The 15381-nt window shown below is 42.2% G+C and overlaps 1 protein-coding gene across 50 annotated transcripts in view; it reads right to left on the bottom strand.

Annotated features, from left to right (window-relative positions):
- The window catches only part of madd.L (MAP-kinase activating death domain L homeolog), a 65509-nt gene that overhangs the window by 14131 nt on the left and 35997 nt on the right, over window positions 1-15381 (bottom strand). For 12 of the 50 annotated variants that reach the window (XM_041589841.1, XM_041589859.1, XM_018257383.2 and 9 more), the window contains 10 exons: window positions 14922-15027; window positions 11249-11435; window positions 10092-10242; window positions 9539-9748; window positions 8325-8378; window positions 5597-5697; window positions 4847-4924; window positions 3535-3693; window positions 2253-2358; window positions 1843-1905 (listed from right to left, as the gene is read on the bottom strand). In XM_041589841.1, coding sequence (XP_041445775.1) covers window positions 1843-1905; window positions 2253-2358; window positions 3535-3693; window positions 4847-4924; window positions 5597-5697; window positions 8325-8378; window positions 9539-9748; window positions 10092-10242; window positions 11249-11435; window positions 14922-15027 — 1215 coding nt within the window. Of the gene's footprint in view, window positions 1-1842; window positions 1906-2252; window positions 2359-3534; window positions 3694-4843; window positions 4925-5596; window positions 5698-8324; window positions 8379-9538; window positions 9749-10091; window positions 10243-11248; window positions 11436-14921; window positions 15028-15381 lie in introns of all 50 variants that reach the window. The other 38 variants (XM_041589861.1, XM_041589844.1, XM_041589848.1 and 35 more) reach the window with 6 other exon arrangements.

Raw genomic sequence — 15381 nt, 5'->3', positions numbered from 1 at the left:
TTTCATTTTATAAATCAAATTTTGCTCTGCTAGACCTCAAACAAAAACACTCTGGGGCTATAAATACAGCTGGCAAACAAGGAGAGCAGACGGGGTCTGTTGCAGCTGGTCTGATTGGTAAGGCAGCCGAATATAATTCAGCTTGATTAAATAACTGGAAAAAGCTAATGCAAATGGTACGTGCTACATTAAACGCAAAGTATACGCGTGTAGCTAATTGCATCTAGACATGAGTGGGTGGTGTCAGCTTGGGGGCCCAAATTAGATGGAGACCATGTAGAATATAGGTGATTTAGGCTTTTGGTGCTTATAACACACAACCAATGGGAATTAGGTGCCACCGGGAGATCCTTGTACTCTGCTCTGAAACTGTAAGTCTTAATTCTGATGTTAGAACTTAGAGGCACATTTATAAAGGGTCGAATTTCGATTTCTTGTACGTTTTTTAAACTACCCTAAACTCTCACAAATTCGAAATTAGACTAGTCGAAATGTATTCATAAAATAGATTCTTTAAAACTCAGATTTTAAACTAAATGAAAACTTGATTCAAGTTAAAAAAAAACAGATTTGAGTAAAAAAAAAAAAAAAATCGATTTTAGTTTTTCTCTGAAAAAAATTTGAATATCAGAAAGGCAACAAAGATCACCAAATTGATTCCTGGACCTCTCCCATTGACTTATACAGTAGTTCGGCAGGTTTTAGGTGGCGAATTGTCGTATTTGAGTTCTTAAAGGGCTAGAGTATGATAAATCTCGAAATTCTAACTAAAACGAGTTTGGATAATTCACAATTCGAATTTGAGAGTTTTGACCAAAACATTTTTAAAAAAATGTAATTTATACTTCAACCCTTAAAGGAGAACTAAACCTCCATGGTGAGAAGTACCCACTGGCTCCCCTCCCTGCACAGTCTTAGACCTAAATTCTGTCCCTTCTAGAAATAGCGACCACACATGCAGACTGAGCACAGCGGAGCTCCCGAGCCCTCTTCTTCTCTTCAGTAATCTTTGTGTCTTCTTCCTCCCCTTCCAAAATTTCTGTCTCTTTCGGCGCTTGCACAGTTGTCGTAAACCGGAAAATTGCTCCAACCGCGCATGCGCCAATACACCGCTCACGGGCGCCATATTCTTCACTTCGGTAATCTTCGTGAAGTGAGTGGAGTATTGGCGCATGCGCGGTTGGAGCAATCTTCCGGTTTACGACAACTGTGCATGCGCCGAAAGAGACAGAAATTTTCGAAGGGGAGGAAGAAGACACGAAGATTACTGAAGAGAAGAAGAGGGCCCGGGAGCTCCGCTGCGCTCACACTGCATGTGCGGTTGGTATATCTAGAGGGGACAGAATTCAGGGGTAAGACTGTGCAGGGGGAGGCAGGAAGGGGGGCCAGTGGGGATTTCACCATAGGGGGGGTTAGTTCTCCTTTAATAAACCTGCCTCTTAGTGTCAGCAGAAATGTATGTATATATATATATGTAGTTGGAATAACTGAAAAAGTTGTCCTCTGAATGATGAAACCTTTAACTTGACTACCAGACGTAGTTCAGCAAATAGCTCACTTGCAATGTCCATAAAAGAAAAAGAAGGAGGCAAACAAGCTCCAGCAGGTCCGGACTGAGAATTAAAATAGGCCCTGCCATTTCAGGTACACAGAGGCCCAATCAGCCCACATAGAGGCCCAAACAGCACCACCAGCCCACTAAATACTGACTTTCTATGGCACCTTATAGCAGCCCCTCTGGCATTTGCCAGAACCCACAGATTGCCAGTCCGGGCCTGAGCTCCACAGCACAACAAGCACATAACACAACAACACAAGACGTCAATCTGTGGAAGTTATTACTCAATGAGAAGGTTTCCATGGCTGCGTCTTCCAGCTGGTCCCAGACTGAACCCTTCTCTCTTCCTGTTGTATAGGCAGCGTAAGAACAAGAGAAAGAAAGGGAGATGCACAAGTGGAGATAGAGACAAGGCAGGTACAAACAGATACAAGTAGTTGAATAGTATACAGAAAAAACTGAAGTACTGGAGTCACAAGAGCAGAACTCAACGTCACCGCAATCAGTAGGGGCGGAAATTCAAATCAGGTAAAGTTCTACTAACTGCAGAGTTGTCGGATAATATTAGAAAAGTGGTCATGAATAAAGACTATTGGGGGGACAGTAGGGAAAAAGCGATGTAAAGGCAGGGAGATCAAGGCAATTGTTTTCCATGATGTAGGATTTTAGTCATTTCAGGGTATAGAAATCTTACCTAAAAGCCCCTCGTACAAATAAATGCGTTGGCTCAAGTCTTGCTGTGGGCGTCCAGGGCTGACATTCCTTTCTTTCTCACCAGGGCGGAGCATCTGCGGCTTCCCCTGTACAGAAAGTGTAAAATGTTATAAATATATTAAATATTCTACAGCAAACAGTGTCCTACCTCTAAATAAGGGTTCCCCAACCATTTTCAGCAGAGTTGGGGAGCAACACAAGCACATAAAATGTTCCTGGGTGGTGCCAAATAAGGGCTGTGATTGGCTATTGATGGCCCTTATGTGGACTGGCAGCCTAAGGACACTCTGTTTGGCAGTACATTTGGTTTTTAAGCAACCAACAACTTGCCTCCAAGCCTGGAATTCAAAAAATAAGCACCGGCTTTGAGGCCACTGAGAACAACATCCAAGGGGTTCGAAAGTAACATGTTACTCATGAGCTACTGGTTGGGGATCACTGCTCTAAATATAGTTAAAAATCAATTGATATTTTGGCAGCTGAGCGCACAACCAGTCAAATTCCATTGGTAATCCGCATCATAGTAAAAAGAGTGTCAACAATGGCCTCCCACAGCTTGCCTCTGATTTTAAAACTAAAGGGGAACTATTGCGAAAATGAAAATTAAATATAAGCGTCCTCATACTGAAGTAAGAAACTTTCTAAATACAATCAATTAAAAATTCTGCATTGTTTCTGAAATAATCAAGTTTATCTTCACTATCCCTCTCTCAGCATCTGTTTCTCTTCATTCTGTCTTCATGCAGCAGCTGGTATATGATCCAATATATCTTATAGGGGGGCTTCCTTTCCTAGCAGATGTATTGGAGCTCACTCAAATAACTGATTCCAGTACAAACAAAATCTAACAAAATAACTGCCTTTTGCACAAATTCTGCATGTAGAGAGACAGGATTTCTGGTGATTTTAATAGAGTGAGCTCTAATACATCTTCTAGGCAAAAGGACCCCCCTATAAGAGATATTGGATCTAACTGTCAATGATTATCTGACACCCAACTGCTGCATGAAGACAGAATGAAGAGAAACAGATGCTGAGAGAGTAATAGGGAACACAAACTTGATTATTTAAGAAAGAGTACAGGATATTTAATTGATTGTTTTAAAAAGTTTCTTATTTCAGTATGATGAAGCTTATATTAAATTTTCTAAACAAAAGGAGCCCCCGATTAGATATATTGGATCATTCAAATCTTTAAATCCTAAAAACTGCTAAAACATCTTCCCATCTATTATTTCATACAAAATGCTATTTGCTCTTACAAAGATGGCTCCAGTGAACGAATTCATCTGAATCTCGCTGTCGGACACAGCCCCTCGGGATCCTGAGAGATGGCTTCCGCCTGGGCCACCCAAGGCATCGCCTGCATTGCTACTTAAGTCGCTGTCGGCTCCCAGTGTTTCGCCCGAGCTGTTACTCACCTGCAGAGGAAAATAGGAATGTTAAATCTGCATAATTTTATCCTATTTAAGTTCTTGCAAATCTGTTAAAGGAGAACTAAACCCTAAAGTTGAATATGGCGCAAAATTCTATAATATATATATATATATATATATATATATATATATATATATATATATATATATGCATAGACTTGGGCACACACTATAGTGCCAATTACCTGGGTGCTGAACAGAATAGTTGTATATTCATTCGAAAATGCTGACGCACACCAGGATTTTTCTTCAACAATGCTTATTTTATTGATCGACGTTTCGATCCCCAGAGGGGATAAAGATCCCTCTGGGGATCGAAACGTCGATCAATAAAATAAGCATTGTTGAAGAAAAATCCTGGTGTGCGTCAGCATTTTCGAATGAATATATATATATATATATATATATATATATATATATATATATATATATATATATATATATATATATATATATATATATAAAGATCTTATTGCGCCAGCCTAAACTTTCAGCTTGTCAATAGCAGCAATGATCCAGGATTCAAACTTGTCAGAGGGGGTCACCATCTTGGAAAATCTCTGTGACACTCACATGCTCAATGGGCTCTGAGTAGCTGTTGAGAAGCTAAGCTTAGGGCTCGTCACTAATTATCCAGCAGAAAATGAGCTTCCCCTGTAATATAAGCTGATGCTACAGGGCTGATTATTAAATTCTGATGAAAAGAAGATGGGGAGCTACTGGGGCATCTTTGGAGACACAGATCTTTACTGCTAAAGGGTTGTGGTTGCCTTGGGCTGGTACAGAAGCACAAAACTTAATGTACAACATTTCTAGCTACTTCTTTAGTTAAGCTTTAGTTCTCCTTTAAGGTGGCCATACATGGGCAGATCTTCTCGTTTGTCGATATGGGCAATATTGGGCTGATGCAATTGTTTGGCCCCCTGATTAGCAACTTGATCATAACTGCTGCTAATGTAGGCCATTGGGATGAGATAATCGAACCGAGCTGATATCAGTCGGGTAGGTCCGTTGGCTGGCACCATACACAGGCAAATAAGCTGCTAAGTCCAGAAGGTTTATATCAGCATGTGTATCCTATACCTATACTCTCCCACCTATTCCCTTGTACTTATTCTTAATGTTCTGATCCTACCACTGTGCTGATTTCTGAATCCTGGCTGCTGCTTCTTATTAGGATGGAGGGTCCCACGCTGCCTGTGTCCAGATCACTTCGCTGTTTCCAGTAAGAGAGAGAGAAAAATGCTTACTTAGGAAACCTAAAATATCATGCTCCGTTACATGCAAAGCCCGAGCCAAATTCCAATAATTTATATTAATCCATGAAATAACCATTTATGAGCCTACAAAGGCCATAGGAGCCCACCAGAAACCTCTGATGTGTTCTTTCAATGGTACTCTTACACTTAAAGGGGTTGTTCACCTTTGATTTAACGTTTAGTATGATGTAGAGAGTGATATTCTAAGACAATTTGCAATTGGTTTTAATTTTTTTTATTATTTGTAATTTTTCAGATATTTAGCTTTTTATTCAGCAGTTTTCAATTTCAGCCATCTGGTTGTTAGGGTTGAATTACCCTAGCAACCATGCATTGATCTGCATAAGAGATTGGAATATGAGAAGGAGAGGGTCTGAATAAAAAGCGGAGGAATAAAAAGATGCCATGACAATAAATGTGTAGCCTTACAGAGCATTTGTTTTTTTAGATGGGGTCAGTGACCCCCATTTGAAAGCTAAAAAGAGCCAGAAGAAGAAGGCAAATAATTAAAATACTATACAACACAAAAAATGAAGGCCAATTGAAAAGTTTCTTAGAATCAGCCATTCTAGAACATACTAAAAGTTAACGTAACCTTCCCTTTATTATTAAACTCACGCAACACTGACCTGGGAACCAAATGTGACACTCAGGCCACTGTCTGCGCTAATCTGAGACTTCTTCTCCTCTGTCTCCCCACTGTCAACCAAAGGCGGTGCTTTCTTAGTACCTGCAGGTTGCAAAGACAAAATGACTGAACAGGAGCAATAATAGGTAGTAGTCAGACAGCCTTATTCCATACACTCACGACAAAATACTGCATTGCTAATACGGCGTCTACAATAGAAAAGGGCAACTCAACTGTATTAGACTGAAGATGGGGAGGAAGTTACATACAGTTCTATTGAGAATTTAAAATGTCAAAACTCTCCTTAATTTATAATTGCACCCACACTGACCTTTACAAGTGTGTATTCTAAACAGAATCAGCCACCTGTGTGTGTGCATCTCGGCTTTGCATATAATTATATATAATCTGGTTGGTTGACTTCTTAGGGTCAGGGCACACAGGCAGATTTGGGGAGATTAGTCGCCCAGCGACCAATCTCCTCTTCTTCGGGGCGACTAATCTCTCTGAACTGCTTCCCCTGCCTTCCCGCCAGCTATAATGAAAATCGCCGGCAGGATGGCACTTGGAGCGCTTCGTTTTCCGAAGTCACCTCACTATGGCCGACTCCGGAAAACAAAGTGACCCAATGTCATTCCCATTGTAGCCCATGGGAAGGCAGTTCGGGGAGATAAGTCGCCCGAAAAAGAGGAGATTTTCGTCAGACGAGGTCATCTCCCTGAATCTGACTGTGTGCCCTGAATCTTAGAAATGTTACTGGTGCAAAAATGGGCAATGCCAGGGTTATGCGGTCAAAAAGATTTCTTCTTCGTTTCTGATTGCACTAGACCAGTAAAATCTAATGAACGATTGGCGGCTATGGATAACAGGGTTAGGGCGGAGTTTGCCTATGTTTCTGCATAACCCCCCATGTTGAAAGTGACAGTTCCCCCAAGTGCCAGTTTAATGGAGCTGAGCGGTATGAGAAAGAGATGAGAGCGTGACAATAAAGCACTGGAGAAGCGGGATAGAAAGGAGAGTCGTGGGGGTTTTATAGGGAGCCGTAAGTTCACCACCACAGTAACTAAACTCAAAGAAACCCAAATAAAGCATTCGTCATGATTGAATCTGCCAGCACACCCCACTCACCTCTGAACATTACACAGTGATTTCTTCCAGTGTATCCCTTTCAATACAACTACACACACAAACTGCCGTCAAGTCACAAGTGAGATAATGATCCAGTGCTGGTTTTACAGTGCCTTGAGTTATTTCAAATTATGACTCTAGCCTCCCTTCTGAGGTTGAAGGGGGGGGGGGCTACTTTTGACATGCACAAGAACACTACCTGAGCTAGTGAAGTCTGACCTTAAAGGAGAACTAAACCCTAAAACTGAATAAGGCTTAAAATGCCATAGTTTATATACAGAACTTATTGCACCAGTCTAGAGTTTAAGGTTGTCAATAGCAGCAATGATCCAGGACTTCAAACTTGTCACAGGGGGTCACCATCTTGGAAAGTGTCTGTGACACTCACATGCTCAGTGGGCTCTGATTGGCTGTTGAGAAGCTAAGCTTAGGGCTCGTCACTAATTATCCAGCAGAAAATGAGCTTCCCTGGCTGTAATATAAGCTGATGCTACAGGTTTGCTGATTATTAAATTCTGATGCTAATTGCACTGGTTTCTGTGCTGCCATGTAGTAATTATCTGTATTAATTACTAATCAGCCTTATATTGTGACATTTCTATTCTATGTGTACTGTATATTGTGAGTGGGTCCCTAAGCTCAGAGCATGTGCAGTGAATCAGCAGAAAAGAAGATGGGGAGTGGTCAGGCCATTCCCACCATATCATTGGCTTTGGGCTGACCTGAGCAACATAAATAATTCATAAATTTTTTCGAAAACCATGATATTTTGACTTGCGTTGGCCTTTTCTCCACCCCCCCTTAGGCTGGCAAAAGTCATCAAACTCCTCCCTCTCATCATTTCATGTTAAAACGATAGATTCTAGGTCTCAAAGTCCCTCTGCTTTTCCATGGTTAGTTATGCACGAATCCTCTGGAAATCAGAGAGACTTCAAATCCCAGACTCAAAGACCAATGTGATATGACAATGCCAGCAAGGGGAGGGGTTTCAAAAATGGTCTCTTTAAGTCAGAGGCAGACTGTCATCATTTCTTCATTCTTTCTCCTGACAACTTCCTTGACTACTTGGTGGTCGGACTGGTCAGAATATGACCAGCAGGTGGCGCAGTTGTGACAAAATGTATTCATATTAACAGAACATGTATTAGAATTAAAATAAATAAATAAATAATTATGGATGTAAATTGTAAAAGTGCATAGAATAGCCCCCCTCGTCGATTTTACATTCACTTATTTTTAAGGTTTACTTATCTTTTAAGAAGGTGATAAGTGAGTTGAGTCAAAAAAGCTCTAGCAGGCCTGAATAATTATCTAACTGATGACTTTGAGGTAGTTGATGTCACTGCAAGTCAATAATAGTTACCTTGCGGGCATAATATAGTTTACTGTCAAACTGTCATACCACAATGCATACTGTAGAGTATATCATTTACTAAACATCTGCCATAGAATGATTATTGAGGGTAAGGCTTAACGAACAACCAGTCGGTCATTCTCTACTACTACTGTGTAATGTGCCATGCCTGCTTGGGGCATGTGAGGCTGGGGTCGCCCTGCTGGCAGTTCTGAGAAAGCCTTAGGGGGTTTCTAGCATTCCTTACTCTGTTTATCCATAGCTTTTTGCTTTTTCACTTCCCGATGCGTGTTCCACAACTCTACCCAAGATGCATTGCAAGCAGGAGAGAAAGACAGAGAGAGTCAGAGGCGGTGGGTCAGACAGGCCAATAATGGACACAGAGATTCCCCCCCCACACCCTACAAGATGACAGTAGGAAGAGGCCATTTCTGACAGTTGAGAGATACCACCCCTACAAGGTTGGTCTTGATGTTGGTGAGCAAGGGTGTGATGGTGAAAGAGGATTAGAGAGAATAGTGCACAATACGTATATTTATGTACATTTACATAAATATCTCCTCGTATGTATGTATTGATTAAAGACTATATATACATACAAAGAAAAGATAGCCAGCATGTTTGGTAGTAAAAAGAAAACAAACACCCAGTAACAGCCCATGGAACATACTGCTAGGGGGGGCTTGCTCGACCATGAACTGATTTGAATAAGAGCCTGGAATGTGAATAGGAGAGGCCTGAATAGAAAGAGGATTAATAAAAAGTAGTAATAACAATACATTTGTAGCCTTTTTTTTAGAAGGGGGTCAGTGACCCCCACCCATTTGAAAGCTGCATAAAAATGAAGGCCAACTGAAAAGTTGCTTAGAATTAGCCATTCTATAACATACTAAAAGTTAACTTAACCACCCCTTTAAATGCAAACCTTTCCACTAGGGATGCACCAAATCCACTATTTTGGATTCGGCTGAACCCCTGAATCCTTCACAAAAGATTTTGTGACAAAAAGTCACGCAATTTTCCTTCCCCAGCCCTAATTTGCATATGCAAATTACGATTCGGGCGAATCCTGCGGGAAGAAGGCCGACTCCCGAACCGAATCCTGGATTTGTGCATTCCTACTTTCCACACACTGAAATACATATATTCCCATCACAGTCCAACCACCCTCATCAGTTTAGTTAAGTTTTAAAGCCTATTAGTGGGAAAAAAAAAAAGGTGCAATGATGTGACCTTTGTTAATTTGGAGTAATTATTCCATGTTAGTATTCCCTTTAAAGCATTGCCTAGAAGCATTATTAAAACAATACATGTTCCTAGCTTGACGATAAGAAATTAGTAGTGGGGGAGGGATCATAAGAGGAGCAAGTGACCATGGGGTAGGTCTGAGCAATGGAGGTGTAAGGGTGGAGCCAGAGTTTGGTGATGCCTCAAGTACCCTCCGTGCCACTCTATACACACCAATGGACGCCACAAAATTCTCTTCTTTAAGACTCCGGGTGTCAAACTCGCGTGGCCCTCTGCCAGCGGGGCCTGAAGGGCGGGGCAAGAGCTGCTTGGCAGGCAGCTGAGGGGCAGGTCGAGACTCTACCCTCGGGGCTGAAACAGGATCCCTAGACACAGGGGTGACAGCTCCATCGGCAGAAGGACTGTGCTTCCTTTTCTCCGGTTCTTAAAGAGATAAGGGGTGATGGGTGGTGGGAGGGTGCACAGCAGTGGGAAAAAGAGAGCACACGGGAGCAGGGAGGAGTGCACAGGGGTGGGGAAGAAAAGCATTTTGTTTTCGGGTCAAGTCGTAGCCAGCGAAATAGTAAAAGAAAGAGATAGAAAAAAACAGGGGTACAGAGAAAAAAGAGATTTAGGAGAGAGAAGTGGCAAGGAAATAAAAAAGAAAAAAGCAAAATTAAGTTATTAAATAGCCATCCATATTGTTAACATTTTACAGTGCAACAAACAGACGCAGTTTCCCCCCTACCCTTGTTTCTCCCAGAGAATCAGCCCCCCAAGCATTTACCTTTGTTGTAATAGTGGGTGTGAGCGATTTCCAGTAAGCCGAAGACACTGGCCATTCCTCCCAGACCAGCATTGGCGTAAGTCTGCTCCAGGCTGGATACAGTGCACTTCAACAGGTCGAGCATGCCCCTATACACTTTTCGGGTTATTTCCTACAAAAAAGACAGGAGAGCAGTTAAAGGATAACTATACCCCGAACAATGATATTGTATAAAACATCTCATATGAAAAAACTCTGCTTCATGTAAATAAACCATTTTCATAATAATATACTTTTTTAGTAGTATGTGCCATTGGGTAATCATAAATAGAAAACTGCCATTTTAAAAAATAAGGGCCGCCCCCTGGGATTGTAGGATTCACGGTGCACACAAACAAACTATAGTGTACATATTAGGTCACATGAGCCAATTAACAGACAGAGTTCTGTCTTTTGCTTCCACACTTCTTCCTGTTACAGTTAAACTGGCCATACACGGGCTGAGTCGGCAGTTTCTCGGGCAGTGTGTGTGGCCCTCTGACGGGCTTCACCGATCGATATCTGGCCGAGAGTCGATTGGGCAGGGGTAAAAATACCGTCGGATACTGGACCGCATCTTTTTGTTGATGTGGTCCCCCAATCTGACCACCTGTATTATCCGATCGTTGGGCCCTAGGGCCCATGAACAGATCAGCCCGATATCGCCCACCTCAAGGTGGGCATATTGGGGAGAGACCCGCTTGTTTGGTGATTTATTTCTGGTCAGGTGATATCTGAGGCAGCACACAGACCATCACAAAATGGTGGTTCAAGGCAAGAGATGTAAAAGGGCAATATTTACTTAAATATATAGACCAGTTTCGTAAGATTCATGAATATGTCACTTAATATGATATAAACTGCTGCTTAAGTATTCATTTTGGGGGTAAAGTTTTCCTTTAAAAGCACATAATTACATAACATTGATGTGTAATACAGGTAAAGGATCCGTTATCCGGAAACCAGTTATCCAGAAAGCTCCAAATTACAGAAAGGCCATCTCCCACAGACTCCATTATAATCAAGTAATTAATTTCCTATTTCTCTGTAATAATAAAACAGTAGCTTGTACTTGATGATGTCTTACTATATTGAAGGCCAAATCAAAGCCCCAATATTTTCAACAATTTTTGACTCACCACTTCTTGGATGACATCATTGCGAGCGTCCTCTTCAGTCTGAATGGACCTGTTCAATTTGCTCAGCACAAAGATGCGCAGTTGTTCACTCTCCAGCAATCGTCGCACTTTCTTCATGTTCAACCATCCTACCCCTTGGCCCTCCAGAACACCCAGCGCCACCTCTTTCAGGAACTGCTGGTTCTCACTGCAAGGGAAAAAATAAGAATATCAGCGACTGCCTAGACCAGGGATCCCCAACCTTTTGAACCAACATTCAGAAGTAAAAGGAGTTGGGGAGCAACACTTACATGAAAAAATGTTCTTTGGGTGAAAAATAAGGGCTGTGATTGGCCATTTTGCAGCCCCTATGTGGATTGCCAACCTACATTGAGGCTCTATTTGACAGTACACCTGGATTTTATGCAACCAGAACTTGCCTTTAAAAAATAGGCACCTACTTTGAGGCCACTGGGAACAACATCCAAGAGGTTGGAGAGCAACATGTTGCTCACAAACCACTGGCCTAGACTTACACCCATGCTCCCCCTTTTGTGTATTTCACAAGCTGCCTGGAACCACATTCAGCTCCCAGTACAATCAGTGGTGCAACTGGCAAGGATGGAGATAAACCCACAATAATTTGATTTTGCTGATGATCATGAAAGAGCCTGAACTATGTCATAAAGGGTTGGACTGGAGCCCAGTGGGCTGCTACGCCAAGGGTCCCCACCCCCTCAAGGGCCCCTGCCTGCACTGTCCTTATACAGGTATGGGATCAGTTATCCGGAAACCAGAAAGCTCAGAATTATGGCAAGGCAGTCTCCCATAGACGCCATTTTACCTAAAATCTTACAAATAATTTGCTTTTTCGCTATGATAATAAAACAGTACTTTGTTCTTAATCCCAACTAAAATATAATTACGGTAATCCTTATTGGAAGCAAAACAATCCCACTGGGTTTACTTTAGCCCACTTCAGGTATGAAGATCCAAATTATGGAAAGATCCCTCCAGGTCCCGAGCATTCTGGATAACAGGTGTCATACCTGTACTATACTTCCATGGCAGGCTAAAGAAGCCACAGAACAATGTATACTGATATGGAATCCATTAGCCAGAAAGCTCTGAATTACGGAAGTGTAGTCTCCCATAGAACACATTTTGTTCAAATAATTTAAATTTTAAAAAGTTATTCCTTTTTTCGGTGTAATAATAAAACAGTCGCTTGTACTTGATCCCAACTAAGATAGAAATAATCCTTATTGGAAGCAAAACCAGCCTATTGGGTTTATTTAATGTTTCTATGATTTTCTAGTAGACTTAAGGTAAAAAGATCCAAATTACGGAAAGATCTGTTATCTGGAAAACCCTAGGTTCCGGGCATTCTGGATAGGGATGCACTGAATCCTCTATTTTGGATTCGCCCGAATCATTTGCAAAAGATTCGGTCCAATACCGAACCAAATCCGAATTTGCATATGCAAATTAGGGGTGGGAAGGGGAAAATATTTTTTACGACAAAACGTTGCGCAATTTTCCAAATTAGGATTTGGATTCGGTGCATCCCTAATTCTGGATAACAGGTCCCATAGAGTTACAGTTTGGAAGACTTAGCCTTCGTGTTTTTGAAGTCACTTTTGGCATTTAACCTGGATAATGTGGGTGTCTATGACCTACAATATTTCTTGATTTTTATTCCGTTTCTCGTCCAGTTCTCGTCATAGAGACATAGGAACCCCCAAACAACTCTTATGCCAGTTAGTGCAACTATCAACCATTTATAGAACTGTATCAATTAAAGGGAAACCTCAGCCTCATCGAATGATGAAACTTAAAAAAAAAACAGGAGGGCAGCAAGTAGGGGAGCTGTCAGTGGATGTATCAGTTGTTAACAGGCTGCTGGCTCAGTCTCCCTTACGGCCATTCTATTTAGTGATACAATTCAAGGCTCGGCTGTTGAATTCCAAGCAGGATCAGTAGAGGGATACAATTTCTGTTTCCATTCTGACAGCTTATTATATTAGATCATCGCATTAGCCTGGCGGAACAATGGAACCTGACCTGATACATGAGCTCAGTAACTAACACTGGACTCCAATCCATTCCCATAACTAGTGTCGGCCCACTCTGCTGTGTGATACTTTTGCCTCCAGCCACTTTTAACCAGACACACAAACATTTTACCCCACTCTTTTTAAATTCTGTTTTTTTTAGGCCAGCCTGCTTTGCCTCAAGCCAAACGGTCTCTCCTTGTTGTTGTTTACAATGTGCAATGCCATTAGGCAATTATATTATTCAATTGGGAGCTCTATACATGTACTGTATTAAAAGGAAAATAATTTTTATTATTTAAAATCCCCTAAAATTACTATTAACAGCCACCCATGTAACATACCTTTCCTCCATTTATTCTTATTTGGTTTCTCTATACAGCAACCTGTTTAGCTACTTCCTTGTCTAGCATGAAGTTCTGCCCCTGAGTTCTCCTCTATTTGATTATGAAGACCTCAAAGAGGTGCCTACTGCGCATGCCTGATTGATTTCCATTTGAGCAGGCAGTGAATGAATTTTGTTACAACTTCGCCACCTGCTGGTCATTTTCTGATCAGTCTGACCACCAAGTAGTCAAGGAAGTTGTCAGGAGAAAGAAAGAGGCTGCTCTGATGTTCTTCTGCTTAAGAAAAAAATAGAAAACTTTCTTCGTATCTTTCCTAAGCTGAAAAACATCAGAGCAGCCTCTTTCTTTCTCCTGACAACTTCCTTGACTACTTGGTGGTCAGACTGATCAGAAAATGACCAGCAGGTGGCACTGTTGTAACAAAATTCATTCATATTAACAGTACATGTATCCCTTAATATCTTGGAATTAAAAAATAAACAATGACTGTACATTTCAAAAGTTCTTAGAATAGCACATGCATCAATTTTACATGCACTTGTTTTTAAGGTTGCGTATCAACTTAAAGGTAACATGTATCCAGTCTTAAGCACTAGTAATGTGCGGGCCGGCCCGATACCCGTGGGAGCCGCGGGTCGGTCGGGTTCGGGCCAACCTCGCACCCCCATTTGCGGGTGGCAGGCGGGTCCGGGTCGAGTTCTTCTTCCTGCTCTACCCACCCACTAGTGATGTGTGGGTTGAGAATTTCTCGTCAGGAGAACCCTAACCCGCCCCCTCCTGAACCGCACCTGGCCCGCTCCTGCCCTCTTTTTATAGACCCACAGCTGCCCCACAGCGACGTCACAAAAGGGGCGGGGTGGAGGCAGGCGGAAGTCTATAAATTCCGGCTCTTGAACCTGGCAGTATTAGGTCGCGAGCTGGGAGAGCAGGAGAAGAGCTCGACCTGCACCCGCCCGCGACCCGAAGATTTTGAGCAGGAGTCGGCCCGAACCTGCCCGACCTGTGGGTAAATCCGCGGGTCCTGCGGGTTTCAGGTTGGCCCACACATCACTACTGCCCACCACCTTACAATGCCGATTTCCTGTTTTATAGCCTGCTCACCCCGCCCCTTTGGTGACATCATCGTGGGGCTGGTTGGGACGGGTCTATAAAAGGGACCCAGAAGTCATGCTCGGGTGGTGAGAGGGCGGACATCTGGCGGGTGCACATCACAACTATAATGTTGATAACAAAGGAGGGAAGATTGGCTGTTACAAACAGAGCTTACTTATAAATGCCAGAGAATCTGCCTACCTAGAGTTGTTTGATTTTCCCTGAGGAGAGGGAGATTCTCGCTTGACTGTAGGGCTGTGCTTTATACCTGAGGACTTCTGGTCAACAAGAGCACGCCTGTTACTGCCTGTTGGAAATAATCAGAGAATGAAAGTTACTAAAACACAGCAAGGCCGGACTAAAAAGACAGAGCAAAGGACAGGACGAAATACAAAAAGAAGGGAAAACAAGAAAGAAAGAACTACATGAGTGAGGAAACAGAGAAGGAATAAAGAGAGACTAGTGTCTAAGGAAGCCTAACAGAGTCACTGAGGGATAGAAAATATGGTTGTGCGGATGCACCCAGGACCCCATGTGCTGTGAACTATATGGAATTGAAGAAAGGGGTCACATGATTTGGGGGCAACAAGGGGATAAAGACCAAAAAACACCACAAGGCATTGTGAGAGGTGACAATGGCATAATGGGTAACCAATGGACA

The sequence above is a fragment of the Xenopus laevis genome, chromosome 4L (assembly GCF_017654675.1).
Source record: "Xenopus laevis strain J_2021 chromosome 4L, Xenopus_laevis_v10.1, whole genome shotgun sequence".
Classification (NCBI taxonomy): Eukaryota; Metazoa; Chordata; class Amphibia; order Anura; family Pipidae; genus Xenopus; species Xenopus laevis.
The sequence above is the reverse complement of the archived record's forward strand: the minus strand, read 5'-3'. Positions and strand labels throughout refer to the sequence as shown.